The sequence below is a fragment of the Rutilus rutilus genome, assembly GCF_951802725.1.
Source record: "Rutilus rutilus genome assembly, chromosome: 18".
Taxonomy (NCBI): Eukaryota; Metazoa; Chordata; class Actinopteri; order Cypriniformes; family Leuciscidae; genus Rutilus; species Rutilus rutilus.
The window spans coordinates 11,770,808-11,790,762 of record NC_140231.1 but is presented as its reverse complement, the minus strand read 5'-3'; the positions used below and the strand labels follow the sequence as shown (position 1 = coordinate 11,790,762).

Below are 19,955 nucleotides of genomic sequence, written 5' to 3'. Positions count from 1 at the left end.
GGCATAGTGAAGAACCTTTTACAACTATATAAAATTACACACATTTAATTTATGTTGACAAATTCTACTTTTTTCAGTCTGTATCTCCCCCACCAAATCCAGTGCAGTTTCATGTTGTCTTTAAAGCTGTAGCTGTAGTGATATATTTTGGTAAATTGCTCCTTTTATTACAGTGTTAGGCAACATGCTATAATAACCTCTTTGAAAATCATTCATTCAGTCTAGTAGTCTATTTTTTACTCCCTGGCAGGCTTAGTGGGGAGGTCATATTGTCCTTTTACACTGTAACAGATTTAAAATTGTCCTTTTTTTTTTTAGACTACTCTGAGAAACCATTTAGCGAGTTCCTGAAGAACAAGAAGCTCACTGAGAACCTGCAAGACTTCGTCCTGCACTCCATCGCTATGGTGACGCAGCAGACCCTCACAGAGGAAGGACTGAAGGCCACGCAACACTTCCTGCGATGCTTGGGTCGCTACGGCAACACTCCCTTCCTGTTCCCCCTCTACGGCCTGGGAGAAATCCCACAGTGCTTTTGCAGGTAAACTGTACACAGGATGCTGTTACAGAATAGAGCAGAAAAAGACTTTATCGGGTCATTTCACTTAAGGGTTATTATAGTTAACTAAAACTAAATGCACAAAAACATTTTTGTTGAAATTAAATTTTTTTGTTTAAAATTAACACATCTTCCAAAACAAGTTTTGTTTTGCGCTATTCACTATGGTAAGCCTATTATAAGTTTATATATTAGGGTGGTTTTCGTGGGAAATTGCGTACATATGTCACTCGCCCATGCGTGTCTCGTCATATCTGTAAGTAGAGAAAAGTTTATCTGGTTACTTTGACACGTGTATGGTGGCATAGGTTAGTTGGCACAACAGGTAAGAAATGTTGACATGGAGCATCTAAATCTCGAACCTCTGGGGAATCACCTGTTTTTTTGTTTTTTAAACCTTTCTTTTTAGTCAACTTTGTGTACACAAACAATTTAGTCATGTGTAGAGCCCCTGGTGACACTTCGAGCACAGTTTTATGTTGTGTCGAACCTTCTTAGTGTTTTAAAAATAGCGATTTTGATGCTATCATAGAAGTGCCCCATTCACTCCCATTCAAAAGGCATTTTGACCTAAAACGAAAATACGGTCAATCTTAAAAGTGCCGTTTCCATTCTAATTATGCCTTTACGCGAAAGTTTGACTCGGGTAGATAAAAAAAAAAAAGAACCTTGGAACCTTCAAATTTTGGCTAGAGTTACCCTTTAAAAACTGCCGAATAGAGGAGAGAAACAGAGCTCGTAATAAAACAAGAATCAACATTGGCTTGGCTTTTTAGAGATGACAGGTCGGTAATGTATCTCTCTATCAGAGTTCATTGTAAAGCATTATCTATTGTGAAGGGTCATTTCATTATGGTTGTTGTAGCGCTGTGCTGGAATTTATTTTCAAGAAAGTACCGTGTCTATTAATGGGTAAAGCTACAGTAATGTCTTCAGCTAGTCAGCTTGAGATCTAAACTGCTTATTAGGCCTGTCGCGATAGTCAATAAATCAATTAATCGCACGATAAAAAAAATGAGCTCGATAATTTTTCCGGCCGCGATAATTCCATTTGCATGCTTGTTTGTTTTCCTCGTCTCTCTCTCTCTCTATCAAAGAGACTGGATGACCACTCTCGGTTCCTTAGCGTATAGGAGGAGTGAACCCTCTTGTCAGTTGCATGGTCTTTGTGTGGGGAGGCGGCGCCACGGCGCTTGTCAGTCACATGGTCTTTGTATGGGAAAGCGGGACTGCTTGCGGCGACTGCCGGGAGAGAGAGAAGACGCTAGTTGTGAGTTAAAAAAAAAAAAAAAAAAAAAGATGGAATTGGTTTCAAAGCCAAACGCGACAGCGAGCCCGATCTCATGAAAATGCGTATCTATACCATGAATGTTATTTCTCGTGCCATTTATATGGCAAAAATAGTTTTTGCATGCATATGATACGCACTTTATGGCGTGTAATACACTCCTCACCCCTAATCCTAACCAAGTATTTTCAGTGCGTAGCATATACACGCAATAAAGTGCGTCTCCGTCTTCCCGACAGTACACAATCACTCGGGCGTTTAGTCGACAAAGTAACAGGAGGACAGTGCAAAATGGTGTGATATGGCCTGTTGAGGCTTTTTTTTATTGGTTTACAAAGGTCCTAACTGGCAGTTTTGCCTGTTATGGAATGTATCACTATTTATGTCTGAGCCTAATGTTTAATATTTTTTGAAGTGCAATTTTGATTACATCCATTGCTTTTATTGGTTTTGGTTGTTTTGGTCATTTTTTGTGGATATTTAAAATGTTTTCCGTTTTCAATGTTAAATATTCTTTAGAAATAAAAGTTTATAGATCTCTGAAAAGGTGTACCTGCATTATTATGCCATTATCATTATATTAGATGAAAATGGTCTCAGAACGACAATATTATCGTTTATTGCAATAATTTCTTGGACAATTTATCGTCCAGCAAAATTTGTTATCGTGACAGGCCTACTGCTTATATCTCTTAAGCATAGTTGTGAATGTTTTATAAGCAGTAGGATAATCTCTCTCCCGCACAGTCACAGAGTCGAAGCTGAACCAAAACAATGTTCTTCCACAAAATTAATGCAGTTTTCTTTTTTAACCCCTAGAGGGTTTAACAAAAAGTTAAAGTGTACCTTTAAATATATGGAAAATATATATTTAAAAAAAAATTGCTAGTTGCCAAAGCAACATTTCTCATTTTCATTTAATTTAACTTGATGTACTAAAACTAAAACTGAAATAAACATGAATAAAAAAACTATAGACAAAAAAGAAAACTGACAAAATTATTAACATTTTAACCAAAATTTTAATGAAAACAGAAAATGTAAAAATATATATATTTTTTATAAAAACTAAAATAGAATCTCAATTATAATTGTTTATAATTTAATAATTATTAAATTGTTAGAGCATCTTAAAGGCACAGCAACAAAATGCGGCCATTTGATTCAGAGTGTGAAAAATAATAATAAAAGGCGGGCGGCTATTTGCTAGTGTAAATACCATATTTTCTTGCCGATACCTGCTATATACACCATTTAAATAGCAATAGACTCAATAGAATAGAAAAAGTGAAATTAGCAGCAATTTCTTAGCGATATGCTATTTAGACTAAGTGAAAATAGTGATAGATTCTATTTACACTGTAAAAATAGCAGTATTTTATTTGCAATAAATGTAAATAGTAGTTAGATGCTACTTATACTTATAAATAGTGGCAGATACTATTTGCACCTCAGTGTTGTTGGACATTAAACGGTATGCAATAATAGCACAGAGTAAATTATTATATTTATTAAAATTATGAAATGGATGCCGGCTTATTGGGACAATAAAGCTGTTATTTTAGCTAATAACATCTCCCCATAACCCTAACAGATGAACTTTATTATTAAACACACGTTAGACACTTTATTTCCACTTTTCGAATATTTTCTTCATTTTTATTGAAAATAAATGCCTTTCCCATTTTGATATGTGATGGGAAAAGGGAGTAAAGTGAGTTCGGCAAAAGGTGGATTCGAACACGGGTCGTTTTGAGTCAAAACGTTATGCCACGTGCCTTACCCATACACTATTGCTACTGTTGACAATCCAGCGTCTTACGTAATTTTGTCTGGCCCAACCAGACGTCAGTGGGCGGAGTTAGTGTAAATAGCCTCTGCCAACAAGGTGGGCTATTTAAAGTCACTATGAAATCAAAAATGATTTTCCTTATTTTTTTAAGGAATACAATTTTATGCATAATTCATTTATTATGCATGATTTTCCATGCACTTTTTTTTTTTTTTAGGTGCCCTTGTAAATTTTAATTAAAAAAAAACGTCCCCTCCCTCTTGCAGCGACATTTCTTCTCTTCTCTGATGACATGTGAGGGCGGGACAACCTGTCACTCACGTGACATCACAGCAATAGCAAACAACAAAATCGACAAGATCAAGTCCCGCCCTACACTTCGTCTAGTTCGAGAAGCCGTTTCACAGTACGTCCCAGTAGAGAAGAAAAGACTTCCATTTTATTTTCCAGTTCCATTTTTTAACTCTAGAGTCTTTTTCAACTGGTTTTAGAGTGTGTGTTTTTCACGTTTTAGCTCACACACTCGGCTCTGAGGGGGAAGGAACGAAGCTGGCAGTTAGAAGCAGGGTCAGAGCTCTGCAGGACCCTGAGTGTTTGCTTTTAGCACTTTGAGTCTGCTGGGAGCAGTGCTGTGAAACGGTGGCACTTAGAGACGAGCAGTCTTCAGCCCCATCATCCCAGAAACCATGAGCTGGCGTCTGGCCAGGTTACAGAGAACATCTCCCCAAAGACAAGCAGAACAGTCGAGTGTTTATCTAAAATGCACATATGACTCCAATCTCTGGTTCGAGCTCTGCTCTGAGAAATAAGTCTGTCTGTGTACATATTACGTCAATAGGGCTATAAAGCTAATGTGCCAATATAGATCAGGTGATATCGATTATTGAGAGGGCAGAGCAATTGCCAAATGTCTCTTCCAATGTAAACACACCAGATAGATATCAATATTTAATTTAGTCAAATAAATCATCATTTGTTTGTGTCATCTGAAGTTATGTAATCATGTTCTGTGATGCGATTTGATCATAATTCCAAGTAAAGGCAACTTAACCCCTCCACCTCACAATTTAAGCTTGATGTGTCTCTTCTGAGATATCCACGAATTTTAATGTGCCTCTTCGTCTGTGAGGCAGATTAATTAGCATTTTTGATTTCCATAGTTTTCCACTAATCACCCTTGCTGACATTCAGATAAGCATGCTAGCGCACTGAGGCATGAACCCACCTGCAAGCTGTCCATCATCTCCGGAGGGAACGCAAGAAACAGTTGTCGCCACTGACTTTTTTTCTCTCTCCATGACTTCATTATTAAAATCGAGCACTATTTCTTTTCAATCGTCAAAGGTGATGTACAATATGGACGTTGTCAAATGCATCTTAAAAGAAAAGGAAAGACAAAATTTGCTTCGTAAATAAAATAATAGTTCAGCTACAAATGACAAAGTAACCAGCTTCATGTCAATCCAAACCTGTATGCCTTTCTTTCTTGCGTAGAACGCAAAAGGAGATACTTTGAAGAACTTCCTGGCTTCTCTTTTCCGTATAAAGAAAGTGAAGGATAATTCGGGTCTTCGAGGCCCAAAATGACAAAAAACAAACAAAAAAAAACAGTAAAAGTAGCCCACAAAACTATTTGAATTGCTTCAGTAGATTTGGAAGTCATATGGACCCAGGGTCCATGATGGTCCTTTAAAAAAATGTCTTTTATTTTTTTATTTAAGTTCATAAAGTCTTAATACAATAACATAAGTCTTAAAGGGCACCTATTATGCAAAATTCACTTTTACATGGTGTTTGAACATAAATGTGTGTTGACAGTGTGTGTACACAACCACCCTATAATGATAAAAATCCACCAAGTGCTTTTTTTAAAATCCCCATAAATCATAAGCACTGTCTCAGAACGAGCTGTTCTCAGATTCGGGGCAATGTGATGTCACTTTGCACAGGCCCCTCCCACGACTGTTGATTGACACTGCAGTTTGAGCATAGACCCGCCCTGAGTGAGCTGGACACAGTCCGCCATTGTTTCCACACTGGAGCAACTGTAGACAAGAATGTCGCCTAAGCGATTGAGGTGTTTTGTTGTTGGATGTAAGAATGAACTTCGCAGAATTCATTTACTCTGGTTGTTACTCGAGGATGGATCTGTACTGTTCGTGATTCAGCGACAGGCCTAACGTTACTGATCACGGCAAAAATGAAAGTGAGAGCGCGCACTTCATGACAGCTCACCCAGTCGTGGATATACAGTTTACCAGTTGATTAAGCACCCACTGAAAAGGTGTGTATATATTTGTTTACTGTTAGTTCTAACGAGTGTTTTGTGTATTTCGCTGTGTATGTTCCATGATAATGAAAGGGAGAGAGAGAGAGAGTTTATGGATAAGACTTTAATGCGCACTTATATACTGTGTTTATTCGGCTCTTACAGTGATTTTCTGGAGTAAAACTAAGGCTTCATCTTTTGTGTGAGGTACAATAAACTTAATTGAACTCATCAGTATATTTTGGTCATCATTCGGACGGGGTCTGCTACAGCAGGCTTGTATTAATAGTGGATAAAAGCAGATGACAAATAACCGTAATTAAACTAAACTATTCCTGTTCTATCTCCATACAGCATATATTCTCTGGCTATGTGGGCATTATTGTCCGACTCCGAGTCGAAATGAACACCACTACTGAGAGTTTCTGTTTTGATATTATCAGATGAGATTGTCCTGGCTCTTAGGGCGAGCTTGTGAGGCTCCGCCCCCTGGGCCGGCAACAGCAGTTAATTTGCATTTAAAGGGATACACACTAAAACGGAGCCCTAAAAAATGACAATTGAAACATGCTGTAAAAAATTATCGGTTGGGTATTTTGAGCTAAAACTTAACATACACACTCTGGGGACATCAGAGACTTATTTTACATCTTGTGAAAAGGGGCATAATAGGTGCCCTTTAAATGTCATTTTAAGAAGACTTAAATTTGGGGATGGGAAAAACAGGAAACATGATGTGGTCTAATGTGATTTAAACTTAATTAAATTAATTCAACTCTGATTAAATTAAATAAAATTGTTGTCGAAATGCAAAATTGTTGTACGTTCTACAGGCTCTCGCTTTCAGAGCAGTTCGCAATCGAAATTCGAAAGTTAAACAGCCTATAATCTCAATCTATCTTTCTTTTTCTTTCTTTCTTTCTTTCTTTCTTTCTTTCTTTCTTTCTTTCTTTCTTTCTTTCTTTCTTTCTTTCTTTCTTTCTTTCTTTCTTTCTTTCAATCTATCTTTCTTTCTTTCTTTTCTTTCATTATTTCTTTCACATTATTATTATTATCCTGTTTATTCATCTTGACTCAAGAAGGAAAGACTAAGATCATTATTTAACATGTTCACAATATAGGTTTCATTAGTTTTGGCACAATAATCTGGTTATTGCTTTTCATTGAAAACATTGCTCTTGTATCAGAGAAATTCAATATCGGTTGACCTCTAATTCCAATGTATTGATATATTAGCACCCAAACCAATTTCAGTACATATTAAATATAACATGTCTTGAGTATATATTATATACAGTTACCCTGCTTTGCTGATAAGCACTATTAAGTCCTCGAATGTGTGCTGCAGCCTGTTCAATAATTAAAAGAATCTGAGATAAAAGACTCATTTTGAGATTGTATAGGTTTGTTCTGTATGGACATATAGCTTTTATTTGTGCAGGTCTTAAAAAAAGGTATTAAAGCAGAACTTGGCAACTCTAGCGAACTCTAGTCACTTCTTTGCTGATTTTCCCTTTTGTTGTCGCATGTTTTCCCCACGAGCTCCCCCTACAGCTGTGGTGGGCGTATATTTCACAACACTGTCGTAAAAAACTCACTTGCGGCAGCCTCGTCCCCCTCTCTACCGCTGCTCATGTTATGATCGGAGCAAGCTAAATGTATCGTGTGGAGCTATGTCTACCGAGGTGGGTAATACATCATACATGCGTGTGTGTTTATGTCGAATTGCCGTAAAGCAATTCGTGTTTCGCGCTCGTTCTCGTTCTCGCTTCTCACGAGACTTCTAATTTCTATCTTGCCGGGACGGTAGTCCCCAAGTTGCAAGGTTGGTTTTCCGCCTGGGAACGCTGGGGGGAGCGGGGAAAGTCACCAATATCACCAGAACAGGTTGTTTAACCATCCAAATGATTTCTAGACAGATTTATTAAGTTAAAAAAGTTACCAAGTTCTGCTTTAAGTCTTAAATTTGATTTTAAAAACTCTGCAGATACCCTGGAAGCACTTTATTTAAAAAAAGAGCTTGACAATTCAGCTTTATTAGTTGGAAAAGAGAAGCTTGGACATTCTTCAAAATATCTCAATTTGTGTTCCAAACAGCTATGGAATGACATGAGGGTGTCTAAATGATGACAGAATTAGATTTTTTGCATGAACTATTCGCTTATTGAAAAAAGAAGAAATGTAGGGCAAGACTTGTTTCTATGCATTGGTTGTTGATTGGATTTTGAAATGTGGCTGATGCACTCAGAAATGGAGACCGATGAACGTAAGCTTTAAGCAAACTAAATGATTGGAGAAGTTCTGCATATGTCACCAGAGAGATGTCTGTCATTTTCACAAAGCTCAAAACTACTTAAATTTTTTTTTTTTATGGAATATACATGTGTGAAGTGTTCATCTGTGGCCCTGTTTACACCTGGTATTAAGATGCGTTTTGGTCAATCAGATCACAAGTGGACGATGCTAAATACAGGTGTAAAAGAAGTCTAAAACGCTTTGAGCTTGTCCACTTTCGACCACTTCCAGAGGGAATCGGAAAAAAATCAGACCGGATTGCTTTCATAGTGTAAGCGCTCATGTGGTTGAATGCATTCGAACAGCCACAAAAGACCGGCTACTCTACGCCTGCTGACCTAATGCGTAAACATCATGGGAAGCGCACTAGCCAGACGGGATTTAAACTTTGTCAGATGGAGACCCAAGTTTGGTTTGAAGACGAAAAATGTACCAAGCACAATGTTCTCTCACCATTCATGATTTCTTACACGCACTCACTGCGTTCTGTGTGGTCTTGCGCCTTTCAGAGCAGAAACGAAAGCTGATGCTCTCCGTGTGTTTTTGTGTCTCCTTTCACATTCATATGTAAATTGCGTGAGCTTTTTTCATCCATTAGATCGGAAGATCTGAAAAAGCTCATACATGTACCCTCCCCTCGAAGAAACCAGGACAGAAGTGGTTGAAAGTGGACAAAAGAGACGGATTAAAACACCAGGTGTAAACAGGAATGTCTACTTGTGATCCGATTGACTAAAATGCATCTTGTTATCAGGTGCAAACAGGGCCTATGACACGCATTTAGAAAATAAATAGGGTTAATTTTCATTTCATCTAACTTTAAAGTCTGCACCATGTGCCATTCGCAAAAGTTGTAGAATGCCACACCAGACAGGTGAGTCCACTAGAGAAATGAAGCACTACAGAGAGAGATTAAAGAAGGAAGAAAGAATTCAAAAACTTGTGGAGAAATGGAAAGAGATGGACATCAGAGGGGACAAAAGGCGAGGGATTGAGAGACAAAAGTCAGACGGAGAGAACAAGCGAGGGAAGGCGGGTTCATTCATCACGCTGATACCTGCTTGCAGGTGATAGATGGATAGATGGAGGTGCAAACTCAATAATGCTCACTCTCTCAGTTATTCACAGATCAGCGAGCAGCTCCGCTAATATAGTGATGAAATGCTTTACCGTCCTCGCCCCGCATTATCCCTCAAGTTTTGACAGCGGAGACTTTTTAATTTCTAAATAACCTTTGGCACTCTGACTGCCATCCTCCGTCTTCTGCACCCCCGTTCCGGTTCCTCCGTCTCCGTCGCTGGGATGTTTTTTGGATGCCGGCGTGATCCATTCAAGCCCGGTAAACACATTTGGCCGTGACAGGTTATGATTTGCACCTGCGATCACGGCGCTCCAATCAGACAACAGTCAAACAGAAACAGATTGAGAGGACGGGGAAATGCATTAATTAGAGGCGATGATTGTCTTCCAAGCATTCCCTCACACGCCGCGTTTCCTCTCTGTCATTCGTTTTCCTCCCCCTTTAACGTGTGTTCTCGGGGAGCAATAAACATTTAATTTATTCAGATCCAAACAGGATTTAATTTTCGCAGAGAAAGGCCTGCCAGCCAGCATGGCGCTTTGTTTTCTTTTAATTATTGGCCAACCATTAGCCCCCCACTCGGCTTCCAGCACCCTAGATTACAAGCGAATTTGCCGGCAATGAACCTGACAGGTAAGTGGTCTTTGCCGCGTGTGGTAATTTTGTTTGTTTAGCATCTCCTGCAAGGCAAGGGGATTTATTGTCGACGCGCACAGAACGCTAATAAACCGCTCTCTCTTTTTTTTTTTTCGGGGGCTTCCCATGGGCGCTCAGATGCTTTCCCCAAACCTGGTTTGGCTTTTGAGGAGGAGGAGGAGGAAGCACGTCCAAATGTGGCATCAGGTTTTTTTTTTTTTTATGTTTGTGTTGCTTTAATCAAGCGAGTCAAGCTTTTCTTGCCTTTGTTTAATAGACTGAGATCTAACAGGTCACTAGGGATGCATTCAAGATTTTTTAGATTAATGGCTTCAATTCCGGCCCATTATTGACTATCTGCTGGGAGATTGTGCAGAATGTTTTGCTCTTTTGTTTAGAGAGTGATTTTTTTTTTTCTCATCAAACAAACAAAAATTGTCAAAAGGCCATTTTGTTTTGTAACTTTTTTTAAGATTATCAAGATGGAATGTCTAATTGTTACTGTCTATTTTAAGATTAAGATGTCTAGTACTAATTTAAATGGAAAGACGTGTTAACCCTTTAATTAACCCACTATCTCTTGAAGAGAGCTTTCACTTTAAGAGTGCATGAAGGAGTTGCTGTGTGCATTTGTCCATAAAAGTTGGGTTAAGTTCATTAATAATAAAAGTACAACCTTTATTAACTCTTTATTTTTAGTTCTTAATTATATTTAGTTTAGCATTTATCATTTGTTACTTAGTTACACTATCGATCAACAGTTGTTTTTAAAGAAATTAAAGGGATGGTTTGGAGTAAAATCAACCTAGGGTTCTTTGCACCATGACCTCGAGCCAAACACCCCCCCAGATGCCTTTTTTTTCCCTTGGTCGAACATTATTAAAGTTAGAGCTTATTTAGAGATATCAGCCGAATGGCTTAGTGCAGGCGCTAATGGATCCAAGGATGTATCTCGTAAATTACCCCACTAATAATGCCCAGAATGGTACCAAACTTCTACAGTAGTGCAAATAGGTTCTGTGCTCATAAAACGAGGCATTGGAAAGTTTGTAAGTACATCAGGAGTTTATTTAAATAACACTTGCCTGATGGCTTATGCTACCGCTAACCCGCACGTTGAGGTCACTTTCGTGATTTGGGATCAAAAGAAATGAATACTTCTATTGGTTGATCATTAAATTGATCTAAAGTGACAGTAAACACATTAATAATGTTAGGAAAGATTTCTATTTCAAATAAATTCTATTCTTTGGAACTTTCTATTCATCTAAGAATCTTGAAAAAACTGTTTCCAAATATTAGGCAACTGTCAGCATATTAGAATGATCTCTGAAGGATCATGTGACACTGAAGACTGGAGTAATGATACTGAAAATTCATCTTTGCAATCACAGGAATAAATTACAATTAAAAATAAAAAACTTATTTTATGCTGTAATAATATTTTACAATATTACTGTATTTTTTTTAATCAAATAAATATAGCAGTAATGTGGGCAAAAGAAAGACTAGCACCAAATAGCTTTTAGGAATGTCCCTTTTTAATGTACCTTAATATCCCTTTTCTAGATCAATATAAATAACACAAAGTAGAACATCATAGCTTGCAAAGTGAAATTCGTTATGGATTGCAGCCTATAGCTATCTCAACCTGTTATCTCTGAAACCGCTAGGATATCATACCATTGCATTTCCTGCGGCGTGAAAAAAGCTTCCGTCCTTACGGGCCTCCGTTCAATTTATTTGAAGCTCTGCCGTGATGTTGCCATTAGAGCCCGAAGCTTGTTTGTGCTTCTTGTTACATTACTTTTTAATTACAGAAATAACTAGTTGGAGGCAGTTGTTTTGTGGTGATGTCGGTGGGGTAAAGGGGGGGGAGGAGGGTGTTAGGTGACGAGAAAAAGGGAGTTGTCGAAGATTTATTTTGGATGTGACCTTCTCCACACTCGCTGCAGCTGTAATCAGTGGAATTAATAGCATAATCAAATTATACACAAACTCATAAATCATCGGTGAGCGCGCTGTCACGGCGTCGGGCTATTAATGGCCTCCATTGTTTTGCTACCGTATTAAAAAATCACGTCCCCTGATTCCCGTCTTGATAGGAACTGAAATGCCATTTAGAGGCTATAAAGAGCAGGGGCTTGTGGGGGTACTGGATTTTCACAACTGTTAATTTAGCCGTGATGGCGAGTGATGTCGCCAGGGCGAGTGCTGGGGCCTGGAGAGGGAATGGCAGTGCCCACGCACTCCACCCGACTGCATCATTGCGGCCGACAGCGGGCAGTTAATTAGAGTAATATCAGCTTAAACGTCTGTCAGTTAGGGTTAATGACATCAAAGGGCTTCCCTGCTGCCTCTATGGGGTTCTGTGGAGGACAAGAGATGGGCCCAGATGATTGCTGGCAGATTTAGCCTCTTTTTTTTCTTTTTTTTTTATCTTTGCACTTTATTAAGATGCCATGTCTCTATATTAATCGGGGCAGACAAGGCCAGAAGGTTTTTTTTTTTTTTTCTCCCTTGTTTAAGCTCGGAGTGAAAAGGAAAGTGTCCTTTTCCATCTCTCCATCTTTGTCTTCAGACATATTTATGTGACCTAATATCCAACCTATGCCCTTCATGTTACATGTTACTTCATGTTGGCGGATGGATTTCTTTCAGTGTATATTTATATACTGTGTCCTGTTTATATACTGTCTGTCTGTCTGTGTGTATGTATGTATGTATGTGTGTATATACATATACATATACATATACATATACAGGTGCTAGTCATAAAATTAGAATATCATCAAAAAGTTGATTTATTTCAAGAATTCAACTTAACAGGTGAAACTAATATACTATATAGACTCATTACATTTAAAGTGAGATATTTCAAGCCTTTATTTGTTATAATTTTGATGATTATGGCTTACAGCTTATGAAACCCACGAAATCAAAATCCCAGAAAATTTGAATATTCCATGAAATCACACAGTAATTACACAGTAATACCATGGTCAATGAACCAGGTTTTGGTTCTTTTGGCAGTGTGGGCAGGTGTAAATCCTGCTGGAAAATGAAGTCAGCATCTCCATAAAGCTTGTCTGCTGAAGGAAGCATGAAGTGCTCTGAAAATGTCCTGGTAGACGGCTGCGTTGACTCTGCGTTGACAGTGGACCAAAGTCCTCTTTTCTGATGAGAGCAAATTTTGCATCTCATTTGGAAACCAAGGTCCCAGAGTCTGGAGGAAGAATGGAGAGGCACACAATCCAAGATGCTTGAAGTCCAGTGTGAAGTTTCCACAGTCTGTGTTGGTCATCGGCTGGTGTTGGTCCACTGTGCTGTCCACTCAACGCAGCCGTCTACCAGGACATTTTCAGAGCACTTCATGCTTCCTTCAGCAGACAAGCTTTATGGAAATGCTGACTTCATTTTCCAGCAGGATACATACACACACACTACCAGTCAAAAGTTTACAAAGAAATTACAAAGAAATGAAATGAAGGGACTATAATTGTTATGGTTGGTTTATTTTAACGGATAGAGACAGAATATCAACCAAAAAATCCAGGAAAAAAAACACATTATATAAAGGTTATAAATTGATTAGCATTTGATCGAGTGAAATAAGTATTTGATCCCCTACAACCAGCAAGAATTCTGCCTCCTACAGATTGGTTATGTGCCCATGTGTAACACAGATTAGTCCTGTCACTTTAAGAAAGTACTCCTAATGTCAGCTCGTAATGTGTATAAAAGAAACCTGTCCACAGAATCTGTATCTTCCATTCCAACCTCTCCACCACCATGGGCAAGACCAAAGAGCTGTCAAAGGATGTCAGGGACAAGACTGTAGACCTGCACAAGGCTAGAGTGGGCTACAAGACCATCAGCAAGAAGCTTGGTGAGAAGGAGACAACTGTTGGTGCAATTATTCGGAAATTGAAGTCTGGACAAAAGTGCAAGAACTCACCACATGGGGTAAGAATGATAATGAAAAAGGTGAGGGATCAGCCCAGAACCACACGGGAGGAGCTTGTTAATGATCTCAAGGCAGTTCGGACGACAGTCACCAAGCAAACCATTGGTAACACACTACGCCGCAATGGATTGAATCCCACCGTTCAAGAAGTCACATGTACAGGCCCGTCTAAAGTTTGCCAATGAACATCTAAATGGTTCCGAGATGGCTTGAGAGAAAGTGCTGTGGTCAGATGAGACCAAAATTGAGCTCTTTGGCATCAACTCAACTCGCTGTGTTTGGAGGTGGAAACATTATGCTTTGGGGCTGTTTCTCTGCTAAGGGTACAGGACAACTTCACCACATCGAGTGGCCGATGGAAAAATCGTAAAATCTTGGACGAGAACTTCCTCTCTCAGCCAGAACACTTGAAGATGGGTTGTGAATGGGTCTTCCAGCATGACAATGACCCAAAACATACCGCCAAGGCAACAAAGGAGTGACTCAACAAGAAGCACATTTAGGTCTTGAAGTGGCCTAGCCAGTCTCCAGTCCTTAATCCTATAGAAAATCTGCGGAGGGAGTTGAAACTTCGAGTTGCCAAGCGACAGCCAAGAAACCATAAGGATTTTGAGAGTATCTGTAAAGAGGAGTGGACCAAAATCCCTCCTGAGATGTGTGCAAACCTGGTGACCAGCTACAAGAAACATCTCCCCTCTGTGCTTGCCAACAGAAGCAACAAGTTCTAAGTCATGTTTTGCTTGGGGATCAAATACTTCTTTCACTTGCTGAAATGCAAATAAATGCAAATAAAATTAACTTATAACCTTTATATAATGTTTTTTTTTGTTTGTTTTTTTTTGGGTTGATATTCTGTCTATATCCGTTAAAAATAAATCTACCATAAAAATTATAGACCCTTCATTACTTTGTGTGTGTGTGTATATATATATATATATATATATATATGCATACATACATGCATACATACATACATGCATACATACATACATGCATGCATACACACACACACACACACACACACACACACACACACACTTTTAAAAATACTTTTATTCAACAAGGAAACATTAAATTGATCAAAAATGAAAGTAAAGACATTACACTTAAAGTAAAGACGTTACATTTCTATCGTTTTTTTTTTTTTTACTTTCTATTCATCAAAGCATCCTGAAAAGCAAAATGTATCATGGTTACCACAACATTAAGCAGCACAACTGTTCAAATTTCAGCATATTAGAATGATTTCTGAAGGATCTTGTGACACTGAAGACTGGAGTAATAATGCTGAACATTTTTCCTTGCCATCATTTTTTACATATTAAAACAAAATAAAAAAATATATAATTGTAATAATATTTGACAATACTTTTACCGAATGTTTTACAGCGTTCTTGATCAAATAAATACAGCCTTAGTGAGAATTAGAGACTTCTTTCAAAAAATGTTTTTAAAAACTTATTTTTCTTCTGCATTTATTCTTAAAAAAATCTTAAAAATCTTAATTTGTTTCTTTCTTTATTTTAATGAAATAACCCAATATGTGATATAGTAATTTTCTATGGTTAAGGGTGTAATCATGTAAAGTGTCACTAACTATCAGCTTCTAATGGCTTATTGCCTTTGTAAAACTGCAGAAATGGCAATAAGATAAAGGACACCAATGTATAAATAGTTACTGTGTGCAATCACACAAAGTATGTTGGCTACTTTATCTCAGCTTCTGTCTGTCTGTCCATTCATCTTTTTTGTGTTTCTCTCTGTCTAGAAAGTTTGTCTCCAGGCTTTTTAACAATATTTGAATCACTTTGTCGTTTATAGTTTAATTAAGCTGCTATATGTTAACACCACAAAATCTCAAGAAAGCCTTACTTGTAAAGGTAACACATTTTAAGATCTTGGTGACATTTTTGCCTTGTCAAATGCATTGGATTTTGTCCTTTCTGTGTGGACAAGGTGTGATCGGCCCTTTTTAATGTCATGCCATCAGCTGTAATTACGGGTGTTTAGCAGTTCCATTCAGATTGGATGTCACATAAATAAACGCAAGCGTATGTAAAGTGTTACTTTTTTTTTTCTTCTCCTTGCAGAATGTGTGCCGTATTTGGAGGAATTTATTGTCTTCGACACTCAGTGCAGTGCCTGGTTGTGGACAAGGGATCCAACAAGTAAGTAGTTCACTGATTCTGTTCTTGCACTTTGACAACACACATTTAGATGAAAAACAACAACTTTCAACTCATAACACTCAGAAATTCAATTAGATAAGTAGATTAACTTCCTCCTCTGGTTGATTCACACCACTCCAGTATCCCAAGGCTGATCAGAGCCCATTTGTGTACGGGGTACTCAAAAACAAGGCCAAGAGATGGCGCACATGAGTGAATGGGGGGGAGGGGGAGGGTGTGTATTCGGAATATAGATATGAAATTAATTTTCAGGGAGACAGCGGTACCAGCCCCCCTTAAGCAGCCGAGCTCGGAAGACAAATCACAGACTCTGCCACTTGGGCCGGCGATGAGTGATGCCGCTTTTTCCTCGTGGCCTTACCTCCACTAATTGATTTTCATCTGAAGACAAAAAAGCCCTCTGTTGCTGCCTCTTAAAAAATGAGAGTTCATCTCCCGTCTCCCTTGATTAATCTGTGCTGATAATGTGCGTCAGGCCCCACCAGAAAGGCCTTTAATGAGTTTCAAAGGTGGATTGTTGTCATAAACTAGGTTAGATCTGGGTTTTTTCCCCTCGCTCTTTATTCCTCTCTCATTCTTTGGCCCTCTCTTTGGCGATTTATATTGAGTTTCTTTCATCTTGCTGGTGAATGACCCAGGGGGCTTGGATTCCTCTGGATGTAGCGCGCGATACTTACACATGTGATAGCAGTAGCTTACTAGTGTTAAGGCTATTGCGTACCTTGCCGGTGCAGCAGCTCTCAAATTAGATGCATTTCCCTGTCGTTTATCATAAAATCATAAATTGCCCTTAAACTAGTAGATGGGCATATCTTCCATACTAGGAATGGGTTAAATTTTTAGATTTTCTGATTAAAGGCCCAATCACACCAGGAACGACAACTATAATGATAAATATATTAGCGTCCACACCAGCAGACAATATAGGTCTGTGTTTTTTTTTTTTTTTTTTACATACCAGTGTTATGGCATTCTTTAACCAGTGCATTACAATTTATGAACAAAAGACAATGTACAATAATTATAACACTGTTATTATAACAGTACATAAAAATGTATATATATATATATAAATGCAATAAATGTTTTATAAAATATAGTATTAATTATATATTATAATTAATATTAAACCTATAATATTTTCATAATATAACTAGCTAGAATGCATAATTTACAGCATTATTACTGAAATATGCCCAGTTGAATCAGAATTGAATAGAAATGTAATCAAACCTAGTCAAACCTGCCAAAAAGCCGAAAACGGAATTGAATCAAATGAAAAGCTTGTGTATTAGAATGAAATCTAGTTGGGAAATGTGTAATGTTAGCCATTTTGTAAACCCGACCAACTTTTGAAAAATAATAAATAATATTTTAAGAGGTGTTTTTTTCTCGGCTGCAATGCAGAAAGTAGCTGACTGCAGAAATAGAAACGTCTTGACCAGCAGCTGTTGTATGTGTCAGTTCTTCTATGACTAGCAACTGCTTACCAACATCTACCTTTCAGCAAATCAGGTAGCCCTACCTGGCCTGGCCTGTGTGAAAATATTTATTCTTTAACCAAGCGGATAACTTTTACAATTTGTTCTCCCAGCAAATCTTTCAGGTTGTTTATTCGCTCCTTTTAGTGGGCCGTTTGACGGAGGTCAGTTTAGTTTTGATATGTGACGTCTGTCCCTGGATGCGGTCAGCCATCCCAAACGTCAGTTCTACTTGAGCGGCCCAGCAGGAGGTGTTCCTCAACTTAACGTAGCATACGAAAAACAACCAGGATGACCTTAATTGATAATTTACTGCAAGTTCTTCGTGAAAGCCACCAATGTCCCCATATAACTGGAGCACTGCGAAGTTTCAAGGCGAATTCTTTCATCCAAATTTGGGATTGAAGCCAGACTCACCTGACCGGGGCCGGTCAGGATTTTGGCTTGGGAGCTGGCAGAGCTCCAAACCGAGGTGTCCGTCAGACCCTGAGCTCAGTCTATAAAGCATCTAGCGCACCATCCATGCCCTCCTCTAGTGGCGCCACATGTGGAGTCAGCCCTGCGCTGGAGGTTAGCGCCATACATCATCCATGGAAAAAGTTTCATGAAGGTGAAAAAAAAAAAGCTGGTAAGGTGTCTGGCAGGCTGAACAATGATTTTAATTTCCCTGGCATCATAAATTACCGCCCTATGTCTGCTCTTATTACAGACATAAAGTTGAAAAGGGTAGAGCCAGATTAATAATGCAGCAGAGGACTACAGACCCTCAAATCCCACCTGCCACTCCATGCGGAAGACGGTCCAGCACTGTCTGGTTTGTCACCGCCACGACAGGCAACTCAATCACTTGTCCGAATTAGTTTGTCCAAATTCATTTCACACGTCAACAGACCTCACCTGGTGATAAGATCCCTTTTTTGGAGGTGCCTGCTAAGACAAGCAGCACTATTGTTGTGATTTGTTGCATTTATGCACATCTTATAAACAAATAAATATGATATCCACCATATTTATGTACATTTTGGACATTCTCAATGACATCTTGGTGTTTCCATCCAGCATTTTTTATGTGATTGTTCTACAGTTTGCTTTAAAAAAAATGTCTGTAAACCTGGAAATAGAGACATAGGTAGCCCTCCTTAAAGGGATAGTTCACCCAAAAAGGTTGAACACAAAAGAAAATATTTTGAAGAATGTTGGTAATCAAACAGTTGATGGACCCATTGACTTCCATAGTAGGGAAAAAAGTTATATGGAAGTCAATGGCTACCATCAACTGTCTGGTTACCAACATTCTTCAAAATATTTTCTTTTGTGTTCAACAGAAGAAAGAAACTCATACAGTTTTGGAACAACATGAGAGTGAGTAAATGATGATAAATCATTTTTGAGTGAACTATCTCTTTAAGCTTTACAGACCTAACCCAACTGAGGGCAACCGTGGCAGGACGCTCTTGCTCACTGGAAGCTGCTTCCGAATGAAGAGAACAGACTACGTATTTACGCAAATTACTGCAAGGCTTAACAATAAGTTTGGCCGATCTAAGAGAGTCTGGGCCAATTGACAAAATCATAGCAGTCATATAATAATGCATTAACAACCACAAACACCTTAGTATAATGCTGAGTGGGTTTTGCATGAGTATTTTCTCCTTAAAACTGCAGTGAACCAAAGATGCGGTTTAAAATCGCTGGTGTTTCTGACGTCACAAAATACCTTGTAACCAATCACGTCAATGTGTGGGTCTCTGAGCTGGTGTGAGTGAGTGGAGGCGGGGCTCATTTGCATATTCATAGAACCGCGTATACAAAATGAGGCAAGGGTGTAAAGTTACGTTCAAGCTATTTTAAGGCATGACAAAAAAAATTCAAGGGTAAACACCTTTTAATTATGTCATATTGGTGATCAAATGTGAGTTTTGAGGGATAAAATGATTAACTACAGGGGGACTTTAACAATTACAGCACTGGTATGCACAGATTCTTTCATTGATTTAAAACAATGGTGTACTGTTTTATGCAATATTTACCAAGACAAATAATCTTCTTGCTTGTAATATCCGTCATGGTGTCATTCAGCATATGATCTGTTTAGCCTACACAAAACCACATTTGCAGAGAAGTATATAAAATTCAAATGAGTTTGAACGCATGCATCGTTGGGTGCAAGGTTATCACGCTGATTGGTTCAGAGGCCACTGACGTGGTTTATGAAGGCGATTTATGAACTCTTATGATGATCTACAAAGCCGACACTGGCCTTGGTTGCAAGTGAAACGGAATCATTAGCACTATTCAGTGTTTTATGCACACTGACAGAAGAAAATTATGTAGAAAACTCTTTACATAGTGAGCGCTGAGAAAAAAAAAATTTGAAGAAACCTTTTCGAAAATAACA

General features: G+C 38.4%; 1 protein-coding gene across 1 annotated transcript in view; it reads left to right on the top strand.

Annotated features, from left to right (window-relative positions):
* The window catches only part of chm (CHM Rab escort protein), a 74,818-nt gene that overhangs the window by 29,662 nt on the left and 25,201 nt on the right, over window positions 1-19,955 (top strand). Inside the window, exons 8-9 of the mRNA XM_084387109.1 lie at window positions 319-541; window positions 15,978-16,055. Of these exons, the coding sequence (XP_084243235.1) occupies window positions 319-541; window positions 15,978-16,055 (301 nt within the window). The remainder of the gene's footprint in view (window positions 1-318; window positions 542-15,977; window positions 16,056-19,955) is intronic.